General features: G+C 39.3%; 1 protein-coding gene across 8 annotated transcripts in view; it reads left to right on the top strand.

Moving 5' to 3' along the window:
• Positions 1-19922, top strand: part of kcnc3a (potassium voltage-gated channel, Shaw-related subfamily, member 3a) — a 97133-nt gene extending 77211 nt beyond the window's left edge. For 2 of the 8 annotated variants that reach the window (XM_026916271.3, XM_026916270.3), the window contains one exon: positions 4768-5108. In XM_026916271.3, coding sequence (XP_026772072.1) covers positions 4768-4931 — 164 coding nt within the window. In that variant the 3' untranslated portion in view covers positions 4932-5108. The other 6 variants (XR_008303171.1, XR_008303170.1, XM_053239007.1 and 3 more) reach the window with 6 other exon arrangements.
• The last annotated feature ends 5057 nt before the right edge of the window (positions 19923-24979 follow it).

Genomic DNA, 24979 nt, shown 5'->3' with positions numbered 1-24979 from the left:
GGTGTAGCGCGAATTAATTATGAAATGATTTAAATAACATGCTTAAATGGCTTTTTATTTTATAAAACCAGACCTTGTTTCCTACGTGATAGCAAACGGAATGTGATTTAAGAAACTAAGGGACGAAATGTCTTAACCTCTGAGGTGGAAAAATGTGGAATAATGAACTTTTATGGATATCAATACAGCACAGTTAGTGCGCAAAACATGTTATTTGACCCAAATATATATCTCTGGTGTATGTGTATGTAAAAATCCACCCAATAAGCATTTGGACCTGTCATTAAATATTTAAACCCGAGCTACTCCTCCGATGTTGTCTATTATTATTGAATATTAAATTTACGACTGAATCAGCTGAATTGTAGCAGGTCTAATATTTCGCCCTCACTTTACCCATCTCCCATCCCACCCTCAGGCCGGCGCTACAGTGTCCGTAGTGTTACTAAAGTCTGACCTGAGGTACGTACACACAAACACACACACACACACAGCAGTACAGCCAGAAAAGCCGCATGCACGATGGAGCTTAGCTATAAGCTTTAAATATTGAGCTACTGTATACAGAATTCTGCTGTGCTTTTGTTTTAAATAATTAGAATCAGCATCCAAGAGGAATTAAGCACTGAAATCCATAAATCCCACATCTTAATGTTGCGTGTGTTTGTGTGATGCTTCTTAAATAGGGTACATTAGCAGGACAGTAAAGATCCAACATCTATCCAAAAAAATAAAAGAAATATGTTAGACGCTTCCTCCTCCACCTCTGGTCCAGCTGGAAACAGGAGCTTGCATGTTGCATGATCTGGCCTCGATGGGCATTCTGCTTAGCCAGGCAGCAAATTCTGTTTTAGGTTCACAGATTGGATTTTCCAGCAGTGAAAGCGAGCTCCCTGGGCCAGTCATGTGACCTCCCGCCTCACTTACACACTAATACAGAGAGAGAGACAGAGAGACCGAGAAAGAAAATAGGACACAGAGAGAGAGAGAGATAGAAAGAGATACAGGGAGAGAGAGAGAGACAGACAGAGGAAGAGAGGCAGTAAGAGAGACAGACAGAGACACATAGCAAGACAGAGCAAGAGAGACAGGCAGAGGCAAAGAGATTATAAGGAGAGACATACAGAACATTGCAAGTAAAAACTTTAATTATGTTAAAAAAAAAAAAAAAAAAAAGCTTTTCAGGCCACAGTGAGTAAAAACAGAGGGAACGAGCATGACAGAGCAGAGAGAAATAAGACTACAGAGATAAACCTTTAACAGCAATTGTAATTCATATTTATAACACAGCACTGCTGAATTCTCAAATCTGATTGGTCAGAACGTGTTGATTAATTTTCTATAACAGCTTTTCTGTCAGTAGCTCAGCTGCAAATCACAGGTTTATATTAATGCGCTCGTTCATTATTGTTTCTATAGTAACGATACCTAATCATTGTATAAATATAACATGTAACATGACAAGCTGCGTTTTTTTTTTTTGTCTTATCGACTTCAAGAGAGAGAGAAAGGAGAAGCTGGTGAGGGAACAACTATTTATAGCTGTTATAATGTAAGCGAGAACAGGAACTAACTTGTTGTGTGCATAGTCCACAACATTAAACGGATAAAAATTATGATGTGTAATCTTGTAATCTTTGGCAGATTTCTGTGGTAACAGTAGCTTCGTTTCATTACACCACACCTTTTCCTATAACAACATGTTATTTAACAGCTATGCACTTTAGTCTTCTTCCCTGATATATTGAAACATTATATATCATTATATTATATTATAACATTATATTCATTTTATATATATATATATATCTTATTATAGCTAACTAATTTTATTACAATGGCAGATAATTGCCTTCAGGGTTTAGCTGCTCAGGTCTGAGGAACATGCTGACTCTAATCTGGCTTCTGCTACCCAGCATGCTTTGCTGCGTGGCTGCTAAAGTCCTTATTGTAGGAGTTTGAGTGACTGTCATCAGTGCAAAAATAAGTCTCTCTCTCATACACGTAGACACACATGCACACACACACACACACACACACACATAAACACACACACACACACACACTGATTCCCACATGCCTCAGCACAGACCAGCATCACACCAGGGACTGAAGTAAAGACTGCTGACAAACTGACAGCAAGGACTTTCTAACCAGATCACTATTCCTCCTCCTAAACATTCACTTTTTAAAAAACAAAAATATAAACTTTTGCTCATTGTGGTTGTGTGTCAGTGTGGAGGGAGTCCTCTTGTGTACAGAATGAAGTTTTGATGATGTAATATTGTCGTCTTTCCTTCCTCATCCGTTCTCCAAATGAACTAATCAATGTGTGGGGCAGAAATATTTAAAAAGAATTGTTAAACACGCAGAATGCTCAGATGTTGTTGAGTATTACATTCAGATATAAAGAACACAGCAACAAAACACAAAACATGGCTTTTTGGGAAAGAACCAGAGTTCTCCAACATTTCTGTCATATACCATCCCAGTTTCTGTGCTGATGCCGTTGATTCAGAAAGCTTGTAAGTGAAAATTATGATTTCTTACATGACATATCTCTGCTTCCTGTCTTTCTAAAAAAAAAAAAAAGGATTATTAAAAATATTTCATTTTGGAATGATAAATATATAAAAATGGTTTCACTATACACTCTGCCAGTCAAAAGCTTTTGAACACCTGAAGTTTCTTTACTAATTTTTCAAAGTTGATTTACTTAGTGCCACAGATAGAACAAAAAAAGGAAAAAATATTAAACGGGGCAAGACGTATTAACTGGCAGTTGATAAGAAATAAGTGCTAGATCACTTTGTAGGTATTCATTTAAAGACTGTGTTGTTCTGCATAGTTTGTCAGCTTCCCTGATATACTTAGTACAACACACACTGCTGCAATGTTGAGAATCACACCACTCAAATAATATCTGATCATTGTGGTCCTTTTCCACTGATGGTATGCATTTGTTGGATTTTATCCCATATTCTCTTGCCAATTCCCACCCACCAGCAGCCAGCTCTCCCCTACCATACAACAGTTACCAACTGGGAAGGGTGAAGGCCAACACATGCTTCCTTCAAGAGGCATGAAGCCAGCTAACCATCCTTATGCTGCATCACAGTGTAACATGCTCGGAGGAAAGCGCTATCTGCCCTCTTCCACATACATGAGCTCACAGACTTCTGTCATTGAGATTGACACCCAGAGAAAACAGCCAGTTCTGTTCTCTTGGACTCTTGGCATCACCAGGATTCAAACTCATGATCTCCTGACTACAGGTTGAACACTTTTCTAAATCCATCCACCTTCACCTTTCTGAATCCAGCACACACATCAAGTTTTACAAGGCAGATTAACACTTTCTTAGAAAAGGATATGACTATGCTCGAGTTGTCCCCTATGCAGGAATTTATATACTACTATCGGTACTATAGCTAGCTTGTCATATGCTATTACATTATGTTAGCTGTCACTTTTTAGCCGAGTCATTTAGATTTACCAAAACACAGGACTCTTCTACACACTGGAGCTTTTACTTCGTGGTGGGCTAGCTAATAAATTTATGGTTTGTCCATTCCTGACCTACAAAGTGACCTATGTGGTAGGTGTTCCTGACAAAGTTGAGTGTGCTAATGGTGGCTAATTAGCTATTACTGATCAAGATCAATCCAATCTGTATCATTTGATTCAAATGAAACTTGTCCCAATTTCTCAATTCACTTATGTATATTTTCTAATTCGTAGACTTATCATTTTAGAGATTTTAAAATAAAAAGCACAGTTGCTCAAATAAAGTGTATTAAAAATTTTTGACTGGAGAAAAAGCTGAGAAACCATGACGACACTAGCACCTGGATGGAAACGGATGTGGAAGGAAAGCTCTAAAGTGCCTTTGGACCATGTGAAGCTCGTTTCTGTTACACACATATACAAGTTTATATACTTAATCACCATGTTGCACGTGTATGCTTATATAAGCAACACCTGATAGTGATAAATCTGACTACATATTTGAATCCCCAAGAGCTTCACAGGGTCCAGAGCACCAGACGAGACTTCAGCCTTAGAGCTTTGTGCGCAGAGCTCTCAGGCTGCCGTCTGTCTGTCTGTCTGTCTGTCCCCTTGCGGTTGTATAGAATGCGGAGCGTCCCTGTCCAAGACTGGATCAAACACCTGGATGCTAAACTCGCTCATGTTTTTTTTCTCCCCCTCTTGAGCTCACAACTCACGTTTCCGAGTTACACATCAGGTGCTTCATCCACCTGCTCCACGTGTGCCCGACCTCCATCGCCACTGCGTGCGGCTGGGAGTGCTTTTTTTAAAAACACTGCTGTAGCATTTTTTTTAATAGCAAAAGAAGAAAATTTGATGACATATTTCATAACTCGCATTTTCCTGTTTTGTCCTTGTCTCTGTCTGTGTCTGTCTCTGTCTGTCTGTCTATCTGTCTGTCTGTCTGTCTGCCTTTGTGTTTCATATAAACATGATTCATTTTGACTTTTTTTTCCTGTTTTTTTTTTTTATATTATTATTGCTTTGCCAATTGTTATTTGCTAATCTGATTGTTATTTAAAATTTCACTTTATTCAAAAACATTCACTCCCTCATTGCTTAATCTTTAATTTCATTGTCATTACAATTATCTACACCTAACTTATGCTACAACTAAAAAAAAACATCTCCAAAATATCTCAAAAACCTGTTAAACTCATCTCAAATGCCTGGAAATCAAACATTTTCATTGTCCACCCAACCCACGACTCGCTCCAGCTGCTGGCTACGAAAAGTCCCGAAGCCTGAACAACATTTCTGGGATGACGGGCGCTCCTCTGCGTTTGACCCCCATCACTCCCATCAACAGCGCCCCCTACGAACCTTACGACTCTCCTGGACCTCTCCGCCGCTGCCGTTCCCCGATCCCGTCCATTTTGTAGTACAGACGCAGAGAGGAAACGACAAAAACACGCACCAAACTGGAGACTCCCCAAATGCACCATGAAGCGATAGCATTAGTACTAGTGATAATGATGATAACTGTTCACAATGTAGCAAAGGCACAGTCTGGGTTGGGGGTTAAAGGTCACGCTTTTCACTATCTCATGCCGCAGAGTGGGTGGGTTGGGAATTGTGATGGGGTGGGGGTGGGGTGTGGGGAGGTGGGGGGTAAGATCCACTGGCTTTAAGTGCTGAAGAATTTTCACTAATTAAACTACGCTTAAAGTCGCAAACAAAGACAAAAGTACAGGCTATATCAGCAATATTGAAACTATAGATATAAATCACTGGCTTCATGAACAGACAATAAGGATATTTCAATGCTAACATCATTTAGTCTCTTAGTGAGCTGACAGTAGACGGCTTTCCCCCTGCCTGATTGCTGGAATTATAGATCTTTTGCGCAGTAGACGCACACTGAGAGCCTTCCTGAAGGTTTCCGACTTCGAAGTTAACTCATCTGATAGCAAAGCTTGGAATGATGCTGTCATCGAACTTAGGCAACTCTAGTGCATGCAAGTATAACTAAATAAATCACCAAGTAAACGAATATTCCTAAGATTTGCCTTTAAATATTCAAACGATATGCTCATCTAGATCTTCTGACAGGTGTTTTTACTGCAGTAAAGTGGGCGACACGGATTCATTTTCGGTTAAACACCACCCCGATATACACAACAAGGACACGTTCATCGTCTCATCAGCATGTTAAGTCACAGACTCAGAAACGTTCATTTTCATCTTTTTTAATACGGTTATTATCATTATCAATTTGAGGATGTGCAATACAGCCCGTCAGCGAGCGCCTGAGGAAAAAGGAAGCGCACATTTACAGTAAGAAGTTCTCTATTTTTGTATCAGGCTTTGGGACACTGCAATACGAACTGGGTGGGTGTAGAAACTTCTGTCTCTGGATGGACAGGACCAGGACATCAAGTCCATGTAAATTTGCTATTTAGCTTCGCTACTATTTAACCAAGAAAGCGTGACCAACGGGGTGGGGCTGGAGGGTTGAGAAAAAGGAAAAGGAGCCGTCTTATCCAGGGCCTGTGACCTTCTGCACTGCTTCAGGATGCTTCCCAATACGCCCCCTTTTTCTATACTAGTGCATGAAGGGAACATCGTACTCTACAATCTCCTTCCTACATTACTTGATCATAAATATGACATATCAAGACAATAAGAAGTCGAGCTGGGGTGCTGAGAAACTGAAATCTGAAGAAAAAAACCCTGAACCCCTCTTCATCCTGCTGTTCATCATCATCATCATCATCAACAACAACATCATTCTCATTATTATGCCCATCCACCTGGTTACTGTGATTCCTATAGTTTGAATGCAGTAAGTTTTTACATTCCCTTTTTTTATTTCCTCCTTGTTTCTTTCTTTCCTCCTTTTGTTCTTTCTCTTTTCTTCTTTTCCCTGTTTTGCCTGCTCTGTCTCTTGGATGCCGATCTTCCCTTTCCACCAAAAAAAAAAAAAAAAAAGGAGGGAACGTTGACTGGATGCTGGACTGACAAGCGGTCAGTAGGAGAAGAAAAATAAAGACTTAATGCTCTAAGTGACAGAGAGAGAGAGAGAGAGAGAGAGAGAGAGAGAGATGTATGTGTACCTGGAGATATTTTGATGCCAGATCTAAGCCTGTCTCTACACTGTTAATGAAATCTTCACTGCAATGACGGCTTAGGAATTTTTTTCACCCCGTTTTTTTTCCTCCTCTGTGTGAGCGAATGTACAGAAACTGTCAGTAGCACTCACTTTAACTGTGATCCTGCAACAGACGGTCTTCATCCACTGTTCTAGTTAAACAGAGTTATATGAATATTATTTTTGTATTTCAATACATTTTAGGCGTTACTGTTATTTAATATGTATAGAGAATGCTTTGTATAATTTTACATTCACCCTTGTCTGGTGTGTGTGTGTGTGTGTGTGTGTGTGTGTGTGTGTGTGTGTCCCTCCTTTTATTTCGTGGTGCCTGCCTTACTCATCTCTCTTCCCTTTCCTTTCCCCACACTCAAACACACACTCAGTGCTAGAACGAGTCAAAATGTGGAAGTAATAGTAGAAAGCGTGACTAAATCACTCAGAAATGAATGTGTACGAATATAAGGTTTTATGCACTGAATATTCCCTGCGCATGCTTTAACAAGATCTGCAGAAATAGTGGATCTTCCTTATATGCAATGTTTTATGCACATGATTATAATGTAGCTGTGCTTGAACTGCAGACTAAAAGAGAGCCGAGCAATAAGAGATGAATCACAATGCCGCAGAGGTGACTTATTTCTGGTGGTTATTTTTGAATAAGGTGTGGCCACGAGATAATATTTCAAGGCGACAAGCTAAATAAAAAGTGGTCACAAATTATGTTCAGGCCACAAGATTATATGTAAAGGCCAAGATATGATATTTCAAGACCACAAACTAAGCATCTCATGCCCACAGATTATTATCTAAAAGGTGTCCAAAAGGTACCAAAATCATGACCACACATTGTGTAACTTAAGCATGTGTCTTAATATGGCTCAATAGATCATTATTTGGCAGGAACAGGCACAAAAAAGTTTATTCAATTTGAGAATTGGCTTAAGGAGACATGGGGAAATGTCAGTGACTGCAGTATGCCTTTATTCATCATTCCAGTACTGAAATAAAGTGTAGTAATATCAAACATCTCCATGTTTGCTTATGTTCCTGTGGCCACAATAGTCAAATTCAATTGATTTGAAAATACAACAGCTGCTACAAAATATTAAACGCAGTAGTAAAATACTTAATTTATTATCTTGTAGCCTTAATTTACTATCTCATGGCCATAGTATATTATCTTTCGGCCTCAATTTATTATATTGTGTAATCAATGTACTATCTCGAGTCCTTGATATATTGTTTTGTGGCCTCAATATATCTCATGACCTCAATATACTTTCTCATGGCCACAATGTATTATCTTGTGGCCAAAATATATTATTTCATATCCTCGAAAAATTATCTCACAGCTTTGATATATTTTCTTTATGGCCTCAGTGTATATCATGGTCTCAATTTATTGTTTTGTGGCCTTAGTATATTCTCTTGTGGCCACAATATATTATCTTGTAGTCCTAATTTGTTATCTCGTGTCCTTGCTATATATATATATCTTGTGGCCACAATATACACTGCTCAAAAAAATTAAGGGAACACTTAAATCACACATTGGATCTTGATGAACGAAATCTTCAAGTAGAAAATCTTTATTTATATACGTAGGCCAAAGTCATCAGCACATTGAGGGCTGGATTCAAGATCACACCAAAAATCAAAGTGAAAAATTGAAATTACAGGCTGATCCAACTTGCTGATCCAACTTACCAATTATGGCAACTCATAATGTAAGTCAGTAGTGTGTATGGCCCCCATGTATCCTGTATGCACTCCCGACAACGTCTGGGCATGCTCCTGATGAGATGGCGGATGGTGTCCTGGGGGATCTCCTCCCAGACCTGGATCAGGGCATCAGTGAGCTCCTGGACAGTCTGTGGTGCTACTTGGCGGCTTAGGATGCTCCAATACATAACATCCCAGAGGTTCTCAATTAGATTCAGGTCTCGGGAACGTGAGGGGCAGTCAGTGGCATTCATCAATGCCTTCATCATCCAGAAACTGCCTACATGAGGTCGGGCATTGTCATGCATCAGGAGAAACCCAGGGCCCACTGCACCAGTGCAAGGTCTGACAGTGGCTCTGAGGATTTCATCCCAGTACCTAACAGCAGTAAGGGTACCGTTGGCTAACGTGGAAGTCTGTGCGACCCTCCAAGGATATTCCTCCCCAGACCATCACTGACCCATTGCCAAACCGGTCATGCTGGATGATGTTGCAGGCAGCATAACGTTCCCTATCACATCTCCAGACTCTTTCACCTCTGTCACATTTGCTCAGTGTGAACCTGCTCTCATCCGTGAAGTGAACGGGGCGCCAATGGCGGACCTACCAAATCTGGTGTTCTCTGGCAAATGCCAATCGAGCTGCATGGTACTGGGCTGTGAGCACAGGTCCCACTAGAGGACATCGGGCCCTCATGGCACCCTCATGGAGTCTGTTTCTGACAGTTTGGTCAGAAATATGCACACCAGTAGCCTGCTGGAGCTCATTTTGTAGGGCTCTGCCAGTGCTCCTCCTGTTCCTCCTCGCACAAAGGAGCAGATACCGGTCCTGCTGCTGGAATGTTGCCCTTCTACGGCCCTGTCCAGCTCTCCTCATGTAACCGCCCGTCTCCCAGTATCTCCTGCATGCTCTTGAAACTGTGCTGGGAGACACACCAAACCTCCTTGCAATGGCATGTATGGATCCTGGAGGAGCTGGACTACCTGTGCAACTTGATTGGGTTACAGGTACTGCTTCATGCTACAAGTAGTGACAAGGACAATAACAAAACATAAAACTAGAGACAAATCAGTCAGGAAGGATAAGGAGAGAGCAATTGTCTGTGGCCACCACCTGCAAAACCATTCCGTTTTTGGGTGTTGTCTTGATGTTGCCTCTCCACTGCACCTGTTGTCACTTTCATTTGTACCAAAGCAGGTGAAACTGATTCACAATCACTTATGCTTCCTAACTGGACAGATTGATATCCCGGACGTTTCACTGACTTGGTGTTACACTGTAATGATTAAGTGTTCCCTTATTTTTTTTGAGCAGTGTATTATCTCATGGCCTCAGTATATTATCTTGTTGCCATTTATTTATTATATCATGGTCTCAGTATATTATCTCATGGTGTCAATGTATTACCTTGCGCCCTCAGTATATTATCTCATGGTCTCAATACATTAATTTGTGTCCACACTTTATTAAAAAATAACCAACCATGTCACCTCAGTGGCTCTATATATTACAGTTGCGCACAAACAAACAATTCAACACAGACTCGCAATTGCAAATTATATAATAATTCACACAAGATAAGAGTCAAGGTGAGACACAGAGTTAGCACTTGTCGCTTTAATTACAACATGTGTAAAATACCATTAAATCACTCTCGCTCATTAGAATATGTACGAAATCAGCAAGAGATTGTGGTCAACAGTCGAGTCTCTTACTCAGCATTTTATCGGCATAACTACCCTTACAAAAAAATCACACAAACTTCACGTGAATAATTATGTGAATTTTTTTCCACATAATTCCATTGTTAATTTTTAAGGCCTGTGCTTTTATGAGTTTATTTATTTTACACACTGTTCTTTAAATTCCACGTGTAAATTTTTCACACATAGGTCACGTTGTTTTATTTTCCGTGTCATTCATATGATGTCACGTATGTTTACCTGAATTCAGTTTCAGGGCACAACACAGTGAAATGCACGCTCACGTGTTTTTAACGTTTTTACTCATATAATCACACGTGGAAAGGGATGTGAATTTTCCATAAGGGTTTTTTTTTTTTTTTTTTTGCTTTAAGCATACATTTAAAAAGACAGAACGATGATGAAACACAGGCGTCAGTGGTTCAGCTGATCACATCTACATCACATCTCCTTCCTGTCTTCCCTTTATCACTTCATTCCTTCACTGCTGTGCGTGTGCTGCAAAAAGGGGGCGGTTCCTCGGGCCTACATCAGGTCTCAATGCTGTGTACAGTTTTAAACGATGACTTTGTACTCTATGAATGCATGTTGTTGTTTTTTTTTCTCTTGCGAGCAATAAGGAATGTCTGTATGATTATTAAGAATGTTTTGATAAGAAAACTGATTTTATCTGAAGCTGTATGTATGTGTATATTCATATGGGTGTGTACATATGGATGTGTAAATATTCATATGCACATACATATTTATGTCTTGCATGATGGAGGTGTTTGAAAATTATTTTTTTTTACCAATCTTCTTGAAGGGGCGGGGCTTAGTTGTGCATGCTATGACGCTATCAGGTGGCAGAGACCATAATAACTGTAAAATCAGGGTTTTTTTGTGGACTAATGTTGTATTGGGGCATGTCTGAACTCTGTAATCTTTGATTTGTCACTCTGTTAGCGCTCAGTAGCCTTGTGATCATTTCATGATTGAATTTTTTTTTCATCTTTTCACAGAGAACTATTCTGAAAGCCCACTGCTTATCAGATATATGCAAAAAGAAGCTGTAACTGTGAAGTAATCTAGAACAGGAAACTCCATTTCTCCCTTCACGTGCACGCTCCCGAATGAACACTCAACCTCTCAATCACCCCCCACCCTTCTCCCTGTAACGATGGTTCCTTCCTCACCAACCTCTCCAGCCTTATTCCCCATTTTTATTTGTTTTTGGTCCCATGATTTTTTCCACATATCTTCTTTTCATGCACTAAGTTCTGTTCTTTTTTTTTTCCCTTCTCTCAGTACGCAGAACAGATTATTCTGATTTCCTCCGCATGTCAGCGGGCCGTGTTACCACTTGCCGCCCACTGGATGCTCGTAGCGGAACTCGTTCGCAGGCCCTCGAGCATTTAACGAGAGCTAAATTGATGTAGCACACACTATCATGTAGAACAGTAGCAGACGTTTAGTCGTTTTAACGGAGTAAGGATCGATGTTGAGTGTTGATCGAGGAACGTAAACGAACAAGGAAGACGATGACGATGCTACGACTGTCTTCAGCAGTGCATGTTGCCTCGCGTACTACCGGAATGCTTCGTGCTGCATCCTTGTGCATCTTGCGATTTTTTTTTTTTCCTATATGCATTTAAAAGATTTAAAAGAGCTAGGCTAGGCTCAGGAGAGCAGGAGAAGACAACACTTCATCCCACCCTAAAAAAAAAAAAAAAAAATGCTGAGGAGGTAAGCACAGGAACGAGCAAGCTGCGTCCATTTTGAATGTAGCTTCTAGCCGTGTAATGATTTTTGACATAATTGATCTCCATGCAAAAATGACCCAGAATCCTCTCTGTCTCCCATGTCACTACTCAGGTATAGCTCTCTACGTCGGTCTTTTATCAGTGCTTCCAAAAACGATGTCAACTCTGAATAAAAAAAGAGACAGAAACAGAAAACGAATGAGGAAGGGGTTAGTAGAAACTTGTCCTGAAGTGTCCACAGGTCTTCCTTTCCTAGTGTCCTTGTGCTATTTATTTATTTATTTATTTATTTATTTATTTATTTTTTGCATAATCTATGACATCTCTCTCCATGCCCTCGCAATCACGTTGACTCCCATTTTATTCTTTTTTTTTTTTTTTTTTTTTTTTTTTTTTTTGGATTAATTTCCTGGATAATGATATAAAAAAAAAAAGAAATGTCAAAATGTGATCTGCCCTTAAATGGATTACAAACAACCAAAAAAAAAATAAATGAGTGGGACTGAAAGAGCAAAAGACAGACGGACAGAGTGTATGTGTGGGGGGGAAATAAACGAGTGTGTGTTGAAAGAGGATTCTACAAGGAAGAAAGGCACCGAGAAATGGAGGAGAGTTTGAGGAAGAAGGAAAAACTGAAAACAGGAGAGAGAGAAAGAGAGGAGGAAGGAAGGAAGCTGATCGGCTTCTCAGTGTAAGGATGTGTGTTTTTGCGTAACCCGGCGTGTGCTTCCGTATGTGTGCCTTGCTCTGTGTCTCTCCGTGTGCTTTGTGTTTGGTGTGATTTATTTATTTATTTTTTAAGTTCTTTCTTTTTCTCCTATGCTCTGTTCATGTCTCAAATGGTGCACTCGTTCTCTATTCCCTATGTTGTGGGCACTCCATTCAGTGCTCCATTCAGTCAAAAAAAAAAAAAAAAAACACAGTCAAAAAGTAAGGGCACTTCATAGGGAATAGGGAGGCATTTTGGGACGCACCCCTTTTTTCAGGATTTCGCCGAGCCTGTGCTTTATCCTCGTCAGTCCTCGAGGCCCCTGGTCCTGCGAGATGCCAAACATTTCCACAGTCATTGACTGCTTTTGGTTGAAAGGAAATAAATGGGAGAACTTTAAACCCCCCATGTCAAGCAGATCTCGTGGCCCTCAAAGACTGGATCTTTCATTAGGGACTGCGTGTGTGTGCGTGTGTGTGTGTGTGCGCGCGTGTGTGTAAAGGCTTCTGTGAGTGTTTGACATTTACAGTACAAGCTTGTTTTTTGCGTTTCTGTGTGTGCATGTTACGGTGACCCAGTTTGCTTTACATTTATTGCTTTATACATTTTAGACATTTCACCTGGATTTTGGTTGATGATGTCACTGTTAGACACCTGTGCAGATGTTCTGTGCTTTACAGATGTGTGTCTCTGGCTTTTGCTTTGCAGATTAATGGTGTTTATAAAGTTGTTTTAAAAAGCTTCTGTTTATTACCTGCAATGACGTATAGTTTCTAAGTGGGTTCTCTCTCTCTCTTCTTTTTTTCTCTCTTCCTCTCTATTTCTTTCTCTCTCCGTCTTTCTGTGTCTCTGTTTTTTTGTCTCTCTCTCAATCTCTCGCCTTGTCTGTCTGTCTGTCTGTCTCACTCTCTCCGTTGGTCTCTCTATCTTTTTGTGTCTCTCTGTCGCTTTTTACGTCTCTGTCTGTGTCTTTTTTCTCTGTCTGTCTCTGTTTCTGCCATCTCTCTCATTTGGTCTCTCTCTGTCTCTCTCTCTCTTTCTCCCTCTCTGTCTGTGTCTCTTTTGCTCTCTCTGTCTCACTCTCTCTCTATCTCTCCTTGTCGGTCTCTCTGTTTCTCTGTCTGCCTTTGTTTCTGTCTCCCTCTCTTTTTCGGTCTCTCTCTCTCTCTCTCTCTCTCCTCCCACAGTGCTGAGTTTCTGAACTGACCGCTTTGTCTCTAAAGACGAATCCGGCACTGCAGACGAAAAAATCCAGATTCCAACTCCATAAAGTGAGAGAACACACCAGGAGGAAAGAAGTGAGAAAAGAGAAGAGGAGAGGAAGGAGACGGAGCGGTGCTAATAAGGCTTGAGGAAGTGGAATCTGTTGTGTCTCCGCTCATAGATGGAACCCCTGAATGGATCAACCAAGCACAGGCACATTTCACCATTATGATGGTGGGACTTTACATGTTCTTCCAAACTGGACAGTCGTTTCAATCTGGGCTTATTCGCATACATATCAGTCCAACGCTGTGGAAAGATTTCCTTTCCTCTTTTGCACTCAGCGGTTCCATCTCTTTGCATCGATTCTTCTTTTTTTTTTTAAAAAAAAAAGTCATTTGCATGCACTTCAGGTGGAAGCTAAAGATTTAAACTCAGAAAACAGGGATTGCTCCCGCTTTGGGCTCTCCACCGTTTGTTTTTAAGGGCAAAGAAAATTCCATGGAAGGTTTCCCAAGCTTGATTCAACTCTATGCAATTCAGCCACTCACTATTTAAGAAAAAAAAAAAAAGCCAAATCAGCAGATGGCACTCAACTTCATCCTCTTCCCAAAAGAGAGAGGGTCAAGAGCCAGCGCCTGGCACGAACTCACGTCTGCGCCGAAACTCTCCTCTCATGTACTGCAGCTAAACGTTCATCGAACATGACAGGCAAATTCATCACGTCACGTCCAGGACTCACAGGCATGTGACTATAAACAGTACACAGGAAAGACGCTTAGCATCCTTTCCAGTCTTTCTTGTGTCTCTTTTCAACATCTCAGCGTTTCTCCTCCTCTGTAGCTGAACTGCATGGCATGAACTAAAAAAAAAAAAAACGACAAATTATAATTAAATCCTGGTAGAAGAAAGTACAGGACACAGGACAGGACGGAGAAACTGATGAGATGTTTAAATCCTGACTGCATTGTCTGTACAGAAGAGGACTAGACGACGCGAGTCTCTCGCCTTCAACCCGGGGAAGAGGGTGGAGTTTTTCCAGATCATCAGAACGGATACGGAACCTGCTGAAGGACAGAGTGGGGTGAACTTTGAACTAAACACTTAAGGGGAAAAAAAGAAATAACACAATAGAATACGAATGCAAATTGAAAAAAAAAAAATGCATTTTCTGACTTTGTTTACCAGCATGATAAAAAATTGCATGAGTCTGCTTCTAATAAGTCCTCACCCAATTCCCCCAAACACACACACTTTAAAAAAAAAAAAAAGCAAAAAGAGGGCTTGGAATTATTAAAAGAGCAAAATCATGGGGAAACATTGCAGGTTTATGTTATATGCAACTACATTTAGAAAGTTATATTATTAAAAAAAAAGTTCTATATTTTGTTTTACTACTAAAAATGGGATACGCAAATATACATGTAGGACTGCAAGATCCAGTCAGAACATAGATATTAGACCCCGAACTGATATGGAAAATAAATTCCTGCTATTTAAAAACTAGTTCTACTCATCATTTTCACACTAAAACCTCTTGCTTTCCCTCTCTATTCCTAATCTTAACTCTCCTCGTGCTTTTTATCCCCTGCGTCTCTGCATTTGCATCCTGGGAATTTACATCTTCCACCATTTGCCAGGGATGAAAAAAAAAAAAAACACAACCACTTGGTCACAATCCATGCAAATATTTAAAACCCTTTCTGAAATATTGCATATCAGAATTCAGAATGCTAATCATATTGCTAGAGCCAAGCATTTAGGACTGAAATTAAGGTTTTAAGTGTTGACTTTTAATGCCGTCAGGTCAGGGTCACTTTCCTGTTGTTTCTGATTAGTTTTCTTAAATTTTAAGTCTTAGGGAGATTTCAGTAGCACTACAGTGAGTAAGTTGAAACCTATGTTAAGCTGTACTGTGTAAAAGCCCTAGGTCATTATTTTATGTTTAAAGCAAAATATTCGTGCAGTAGATGCAATTTCTATTCAAAAGGAACAAGATGTTTTGTGCATGTTCCAAAAAGGTCATTAGTATATTGTAAGATGGCACCTCAATTTTAACTTAATTAGACATTGATTTGCGAAGTCAGGTGTGCTTGTGGTCTAACTTCATGTCCCCTTCAAACACACAGGTTTACTGGATGATATTCCTATTGGAATATACATTAATGCAGTTATGCACACGTAAAGTTTATGAACATTTTCCAAAATACATTGTTTCATATTGACTATCTTAAAGAAAGCAATCCAAAAGACCTCTGTAAATTAACATGAGTCTTTCATTTGTGACAAAATACTGGCAGAAGAGTTAGTAGCCGACACGCTGCAGTGGCCGAGCTGCATTACTGGAGGATTTAGCGCATGCTGTGGTTAGGAGGAGCTCTTTCACCTTTAATCATCATTTTGTCATTTTCAGCTCTCTGTAAGCTTTTTTTATGGTGTTTTATGGGCATCACTAAACATAAATCAGCTGTGCCAGGAATTTTCAATTTGGTTAGGGATATGATAAGATTTACACACAACTTTAGTAAAAGAAATAAATGTCCCTCATATACTCATAGCAACACCACACACACACACACACACACACACTAAAATACCATTGTAGAAGTGTCGACATCTATGTTTAAGCTGTAGCAGACAACGAGTCAACCATTTGATGCGTCATTAAGGGTTAAGGTTAGGAGTAAGGTAAGAGTTAGCCAATCATGTAACTTGATTTGTCGATCACTTGATTTATTGAATCACAAATTGCATCAGTCCGTCATGTTATGCATCAGTCACTGGTCTTAAACGTCAAAAAGGCATACTTTTACTTTATTTATATCCACACTTCTTGTTCTTTTTGAGCAATTACTAACTGTAATTTTACAATTAAATAATAACAAAGCTGCACGCATTTGTAATGATAAAAATCATGCGAAATTCAGAGAATGTTGAGTAGGCTAATAAATAATTAACTAATTTCTTAGAGTCTATTAGAATAGGGGACATACTGGGTAATTACATGGAAGCATTAAGGTTTAGTTTGACCATTATGGAAAAACATGATGGATAGCTTGTATTAATCTGTGAATTAACATGTGATTGACGGGCATAAGCATTTACTTAATACTTACTTGTCCCTGCCCACAATAGTCTCCAAGCTGCAACATTCCCCTACTGTCATTTTGTCGTTTTTCAGCACTCTGGGCGAGTTTGGTGGGCCTTACAAGATGTCACGAAATCAGCTGTGCCTGTAGTATGTTCTTGGTAATTTATGGGTGATTGGTGTTTATCAGTGTATACACAAAAGTACGAAAGAAAACCAGCAAAACTTTTGTACATCTGGCAGGAGTGATTAAGTTTGGTATGACCTTTGAAAACATTTAGACACAATTTTAATTAAAGATTAATAAATTAGGTATACCAGAAGAAAAGCTTCTTCTGACATTATTGCCACTAATAATGTTTTAACAATATCATGTGCCATTTCAAACAAATAAACAGTTGCTTTAAACATAATTTCCTCAGATGACCTAAGACTTTCCCGTAGTACTGTGTATATAAGTTGAGGTAAAGAAGAAAAGCTGGCTTTCTGAGTTCATTTCAAATTTTTTTTGTCTTTTTTTATTCAGGTAGCCCTATAATTGTAGCCACACAAGTGAAGCCGTGTTTCTAAGCAGAACCCACTGAGAGCAGAAGTGTATTTTCATTGACTCTCTTTTATCTTGTATGGAACAATGTGTTACTGTTCCATCTAATCTCATAATCATTTTAATACAGTAATATAGTAATAAAGACGGTAGCAACCGCTGATGTGTAAGAGCAATACCATGAATTTTTTTTTTCTATCGTCACTCCATCTTCTATTCATTCCCAACACTTAAGTGCTTTAAATGCCAAAATGCAGCCACAAATTCTGACCTTACAGGCGAAAGTTTTATCATTATTTAATTAAGTGCTTAATTAAGTGCTGCTCTATTTATTTATTAATTCATTCTGTGATATGTTTAATGCTAAGTATTTCAGTGCACAGCTCTACAGTTGAATTTCGTAATGCACCCTGATGGATAAAGCTGAAATTATACGGTGCTGTTCAGGTCTTCCTTAGCAACTTTAAGGTGTAAGAGGAAATGATGAGACATAGACTAATGGATGCTGCTTCTTCATCATGTACAGTTTAGCAGGAAATGTGTTTCGGTTGATGTTTATGTATCATGCCTCTTTTTGTCATTTTTCTATTACATAATGTACAGCGAATGATAATTTTGAACTCCTGGAAGGTGAGACGGTGAGAATGCAAACTGGACCGATGATGTATTTAACAAATTCACGTCGTCACCTTCTACATTCCGTACTGATATACAGTGGACAGTTAGAATATATTGCACATTAAACAAAAGCCTCTATTATTGTGTTTTTTTTTTTTTCTATTTATTGATGAGCAATCTTGCGAATGCGATTTTAGTGTTTTGTTTTGTTTTTGTCACTACACGTGTTGAAAACTGGGCCAGGACGCAAAATGAGTCAACTAACTACCTATGCAGGGTTGGCATCGTTCTCAGGCCAGTTAGCTGACAGTTGTATGGTGAGAAGCAGATGAACCAGGAGCTGGAGGAGAGTGCAGGTCAAGCTGCTAAAAGGGCTATGTAAAAAAACACCGACACAAAACACCAGAGGCCATCGCTGCATCTTTACCAAAGGTCAGCAGGTTGAAATATATGGTGCCATTTAGTTATTTTCACAATTATTCTTGCTCTGCATCTGCAAAATGATCTGTGAAGCAGGAAGTTAGTCAGCGCTCCTTACTGAAGGTCCACAGAAAGTAGTTGTGTATCGAGAAAAGCCAGATTCTGTTCATGCCATTCAGTTAAAGCAATAATTTTGATTCATCCTGAGTCTTAATGTCTTCATTTCAATGATCCTTTTTCATCATGTTTAAGAATCTTGTGTGCATGAGAGATGAATATATTTTCCACAAATTGGGTTTAGCGACGTCGACAAGAGAGAGCTTTGTGAACAAGTGTGTTCATGTGTGGGGGTTTTCGATTGAGAAACAGAGTGAAATTACCCCTAGAACCCCCCCCCCATCACACACACACACACACACACACACATACACACACTTAATACAACACTCAGCTCACCATGTGCATACATTTCCTCAAAACTTAAATATGTAACATATCAGAGAGGACTAGAGCAAAAAAAAAAAAAATCAGTCTTTCCTCCTCGTTCTTCTCTCCTCTGCTCCTCGTCCTTCTCTATTTTTGAGAAAGAAGCTCTTTTGCATCCCTTGTTCTTGTGTTTTTCTATCATATTGTTTGAGATTGAATTATACTGCATGCATGGGATTTAAAACAAAACAAAACAAAGTCTCAACTTATTTGCAAATGGCCAGAATGAGGTAACTGTCTTTTTCTCCTGGCTTCTCGGTTGTTCTCTCACTCAGATTTGGCTGGGAAAGGAAAAAAAATACATATGCATATATTATTTATTGTCTTTTCATGAGTAGTTAAGTCTTATCATCAAAACTGCATTAATTAATACTTTATATTAGACATTGCACTTTGAGTTTGCTCAACCAGCCAGGTTAATTCATTTTAAATTCGTTCAATTCGTTTAATTTTATTTTGCACACTTCCAGAATTTTTGAAGCCAAAAATTTTTAAAGTTAACAATTAATGTACATCTGAAATATTTGTGCCATTGAATTTGGTGCTTCTGATGTTTTTGCCACATTCAACCCTTTCACACACCCTGAGAGAGAAAACAAAAGAACAGAGAGAAAGACGGTTATTAAAAACAGTGAACGGTTTATGCTATTAAGACCGATACTGGACACAGTTTTAATGTCATAATATGTAAAAAATAAAAAATAAAAATTAAAAAAAAAAGGAAAAAACCACAACAGAACTGTATAAAATATATTTCAATGGAATGTTTATTATTTACCTTTTATATTTTTGAAACATGTAAAGAAAAAATTAATAAACTGTTATAATTTAACAAAGTTTGAGAAAAACTGAGACTTAAAACATTATCCTGTTGAAGGTACGAATGTTTGAAGGTGAATGCTTACCTACCTGATAAAAAGTCTTCATTACAAATAGGGGAAAAACACATGAAATGGTACAAAAAATAAAAGAAAAAAGTACATTTAAAAAGAAAAGCTTATGAAAATCAATAAAAATTATAAAAGCTCTTGCCAAAATTTTCAATACGTGTCTTGTTTTCTTATTTCTTTGTTTAATGTGGAACTGCTTTTATTGTGTGGCCTCCATAAGAGTGCTATAAGTGTAAGAAATTTAAGAAATTTTCTGATACTTTTCTTCCCAGCCATGCTGCTGGAGGACACAAAGTTACAGTCATATATTTGGCAGAAGATTTAATACAAAAATGCAACTTAATACTGAGGTACAATTTAATCCGAGAATAGAGTTCAGTAGCTGAGGGTTAAATGTTTTGCTCAACAGCAGCTTCAGTAGTCCTAAGAACTGAACTCAAAACCTACTGGTCACTCAGGCACAGTATATAATATAAGTATATAAGAGTATATATATATGAGTGGTTTGATAAATAGCTAAGCAAGGAATAAAACACGATTAGTTATGCTGAAGTGTTTTAATTCTCTTATACACTCCTGGGCAAAAAAATGGGCCAAGCCCAGAATGGCAAAATATTTAGCTTATCAACAAATCATTGGTCAGGAAATTAGCAAGAATCAAACAAATAGTGTAGATCTCTCCCCTGCTTTATCAATCCTGGTTCCATTTATGAGCTCATTATCAGGCCCTTGATGGGCTGCATCAGGTGTGGCAGATAACCAAATAATGACTTTTAAGAACAAAAGAACACCCCAGAAGATACTGTTGGAAAATTCTGTACACCCAGACGTGATAGTTTGAATTTTACATCAAACATTTTAATCATTATCATGATTTTACCTCAATGTACAAGAAGACTATATAAATGAACTTGTTTCTAGCTTTTCCCCAAACAGTTCACTGCAGCAAAAGTAAATGAGCAAATGGTGGCACAAGAGGTCTCAGGAGTGCATTTGTTTAATTCTTGCTAATTTTCTGGCCAATGATTTATTGTTAAGGCCATTTTGGGCTGGGCCCTTTTTTTTTTTTTTTGCCCAGGAGTATACTATAGCAATTTTCCAACACTGGCATTTTTTTATTTATTAAAGAATAACACTTTTTTCCCATTTTCTCCCCAACTTGGCCATCTGCCAATTCCCACCCACCATCCAGCTCTCCCCTATCACACAACAACTACCAACCAGAGGATGGAGGCTAACACGTGCTACCTCCGAGAGACGTGAAGCCAGCCAACTGCATCTTTACATGCTGCATTACAGGGAAGCATAACACACTAACAACATGCTATCTGCCCTCACTTTGCTAGACATGTAATTTTTATCCATTTCTTGTTAGACTTATTGTTGAGGAATGCCCACAAAACAAGTTGGCCCCTGCTATCACTTACCTTATAGCAGCTATAAGCAGTCATTCACTCACCAGCCTCTCCTTTTTCTCTCCCTTAAAATTAATAAGAGTAAACATTGCCTGTCTAAACATAACTTCAACCTGCCAACCCATCCATCTTAAAGACTTTACCATGTCAGAAAACCTAAAGTTACAGCTTTACTTTTGACGGTTACAAAGTGCTGACACTAGAGACAACATGTCCTCAAAGAAAACTTCACCATATCAATGATTATACACCATCATAAATGTCCCTTACTATACTAAATGTCCCCCCCATGTTACTATAATAGTGATAACCTGTTAGAATTTGCGTGTTAATATAAACCAGTTTGCTCTACTGTCAGATGTATTATTGGAGAAAATTAATCAACGCTTATTTACTGACCAATCGGGATTGAGCATTCTACAGCACTGTAGTATAATGGCTAATAAATAATAGTTAGTAGATAACAATATCCCAATTTAAAAGGAAGCTGTTGTCAGAGGTCATGTCAGCAACTGCAGAGTGCCTCTGGAGAAGATTTAGGCTGCGGTCCATTGTGAAGTGATGAATTCTATGCAGGACACTTGAAAGAGGAAGTGAGAGTTTCTATTTCTTTGTCTGGTTTGGTTTTCTCACTTCTTTTTCAAACCCTATATATTTGCTTCTAACACTAAACCTGAGCAGCACTATGAAATCTCTATGCAACATTTTAAAAATACATAAATAGAGTTTATAAAACAAGAAGTTAATTCCAAATACTGTGTTCAGTCCAGAGGCAAATAAACGCACTGGCATACTGTGATATTTAAGGCCATCTGCTGTGCATACCTGTCTAATCTGTCTATCTGCACTGCAAATGCTTCCACTCTAACTGGACAGAAGTGGCAAGATAGGATCCATGAACATTCCTCTGGTCTTAGCCTACCCAGTCCACCAGGTATCCAGTACCCTAACCTGCTTGGTGGGACTCCCAGAAGCCTCTGGAGCACCTGCAATAGCATGGCAGCAATACATAATGAGACAAAGGAGAAGTCAAAGATGTAAGACAGAGTCATGAAACATGGGACTCAACCTATGATTTTCTGGAAGGCTAAGCTGGTGCTTTTCAAGCTCTACAACTGTGTTTGTTTCAGCTATTGGTCTGAGGAGAGGTGAACAGTGGTGTTAAACAAAGTCCAGAATGCTTCCCAAAACCTTGAAGCAAATCTGAAGCACAATCACCAGGCTAACTGATGTACCAGGCAGGCAGACGCATTACAAAATCCATAGAAATGGGACCACACGGGCTCTAGAACTCTAGGATTTCTAGATGATGAAGATGGATACCCTTTTGAATCTGGTTCTCAAGGTTTCTTCCTCATGTCATCTCAGGGAGTTTTTCCTCACCACAGTTGTCTCTGCCTTGTTCATCTAAATCTACATCCAGATTTGTGCAAAAGCTGCTTTGTCTATTGATAAAAGCGCTATAAAACTATTACATATACATTGACTTGCACATGGAGTACATGTGTCCTCTGTCCGTTCCTTCTGTGGCCACCCATTTGCTGATAAACCCTACAGTCTTGTTCACACCATGACCTCAACTCAGCCAAATGAAAATACAAAAAAAAGGAAGCGAGAGTTCATGGTCTATTTTGAAGCTTCAGCAAATGCCGCTTACTTTAAGTGTGTCAAGCCAGAAAAGACGATCTTTATTGATAGCTGCACACCAAATAAAGAAACTTGAGAATGGTCTCTAAGTAACAAAGCTCAATCTAAAATTTTTGGATACTGTTTCAGGAATTACATTTATTTGAATTCATTGGAGTGGAAAAGACCTGACCAAAAAAAGCTTTACCAAACAAGCCTGATATGTCTTGGGCAAGGCAAGATAAATCATGCAGTTTTTCTCTTTTGCTGTTTTCACAAACCTTGTGACGTGTGTGCTGTGTTGGGTGTCTGAAAAATGTTTTGTTTATGAAGATTACTTGAATGATGTCTGCATCCTTATTCTCTCGCAAGGTTTCAGAAGCTCATGAACTTACAAATCATAGGATCCATCTCCGCTGTCCTCCCTGGAGCGTTTAAAAATCTTTCAAGTCTGCAACGTCTGCTTATCGCAAGCTTAAATTCTACAAAATTGTCCCTTTCCTCTGAGATTCTTAGCGACCTGGTGAAAGTCTGCCATTGGAATTGGCTATTAGTTCTGATCAGCTGGTAGCTGCCAGAAGGCAGACCCCAGTTTGGAAAAATATTTCCGTCTCTTGATTAATAAAGATGAGGTTGCTAGTAGACAAGTAGGATATCTTCTGGATGACGATGTGTTGATGCGTAGGTGGAACCCTCATAACGATTCACAGCTCAACAGCACCTATCAGATTGTAATGCCAGCAGCGTATAGGCAGCACGTGTTAAGTCTGGCTCATGACAGTCCATGGTCCAGTCACCTGGGTGTGACCAAGACACATGATTTTGCAAAACCCAGTGTGAGTCCTCAGACCTCAGTCCACTTGTTTATTATTTATCCCTAATGAGCAAGCCAGAGGCAATGGTAGCAAGGAAAAACTCCCTGAGACGATATGAGAAAGAAACCTTGAGAGGAACCAGACTCAAAAGAGAACCCATCCTGATCTGGGTGACAACGGATAATGTAACTATAAATAATTCCTTTCTATAACTGTGTCCTACATGATCCAATGTGCAACTGTGTAACCAGGAAATACATCATAGTTTTCATATGAATTCTATTTTCTTGAAGTTATCAAACTGTTCACTGATGGAGATTGCAGTCCTAAAGCTATCATAGCAATTGCAGTCCAAAGCTATCTTCATGGTTTCTAAGTGGTACCATCTACAGTAATCTTAAGTATCTTTAGGCTGTCTATATGGGGCTATCCTCAGCAGCAGTGAATGGTTTCCATGAGATAAGAATGCCAACAAGAAGTAGGGCATCAGGCTGGATCAGTCCAGAGAGCAGAAGTGTAACTAATTCAGTTCCTACATTGTCAAAAATGATCTGTTTAACGAAAATATCTGGTCTCTATTGCATCCTAATCTCTGGTTGAGAAAATAAAAATGGTAATGTGATGTACCAAGATGGCATGGCTGACTCCAGATACCATCACGGTTGCTCCATTAAGACTGTGGGGTTTTTTGTTTTTGGATCTTATTTTGCACCCACATCCTTGGCACTCGTCATCTATGGCCACAGCACACTTTTGAATATAGGATATAAGCTCACCCACCACTTACTGGACAATTTTATCAGCAATTCTTCTTGGCCAAAAGAGATCAGCTGAGATGCCATACCAGAACAAAGAAAGCACACCCCGGAGAAGACGGCGAAAACACAGAGGGAAATGCTCAGGTGTGCGAAACAGGTTAAGAGCAGACCACCTCTGCCCAGTTTACTGCTTGTGAATGTACAGTTCATTGAAAACAAGGTGGATGACATCAAGATGAGAGTTTGTTTCCAACTGAGGATCTGCAATGTCCTTTGTTTCACCGAAACATGGCTTACTCCCCTAGCATGGGACTAGTGCAGTTAACCTGCAGAGTCCTTCTCCATTTTCGGTATGGTCTGGTAAATCCAAAGGTGGGGGGTGGAGGGGGTCAGTTTCATGACTAACAAAAACTGGTGTAATTCTAGGAACAGTTCTGCTTTCCTAACCTGGAACACCTGACGATCAGTTGCTGCCCCTTCTACTTGCCTCACAAATTCAACTTGTTTGTTATCACGGCCATTTACATCCCACCTCAAGCAGACACAGATACTGCCTTGTCTGCACTCCATGATACCGAATGCATGCATGCTGTCTAT

This window comes from Pangasianodon hypophthalmus, chromosome 13, assembly GCF_027358585.1.
Source record: "Pangasianodon hypophthalmus isolate fPanHyp1 chromosome 13, fPanHyp1.pri, whole genome shotgun sequence".
Classification (NCBI taxonomy): Eukaryota; Metazoa; Chordata; class Actinopteri; order Siluriformes; family Pangasiidae; genus Pangasianodon; species Pangasianodon hypophthalmus.
This window is presented reverse-complemented; position numbering and strand designations above follow the sequence as displayed.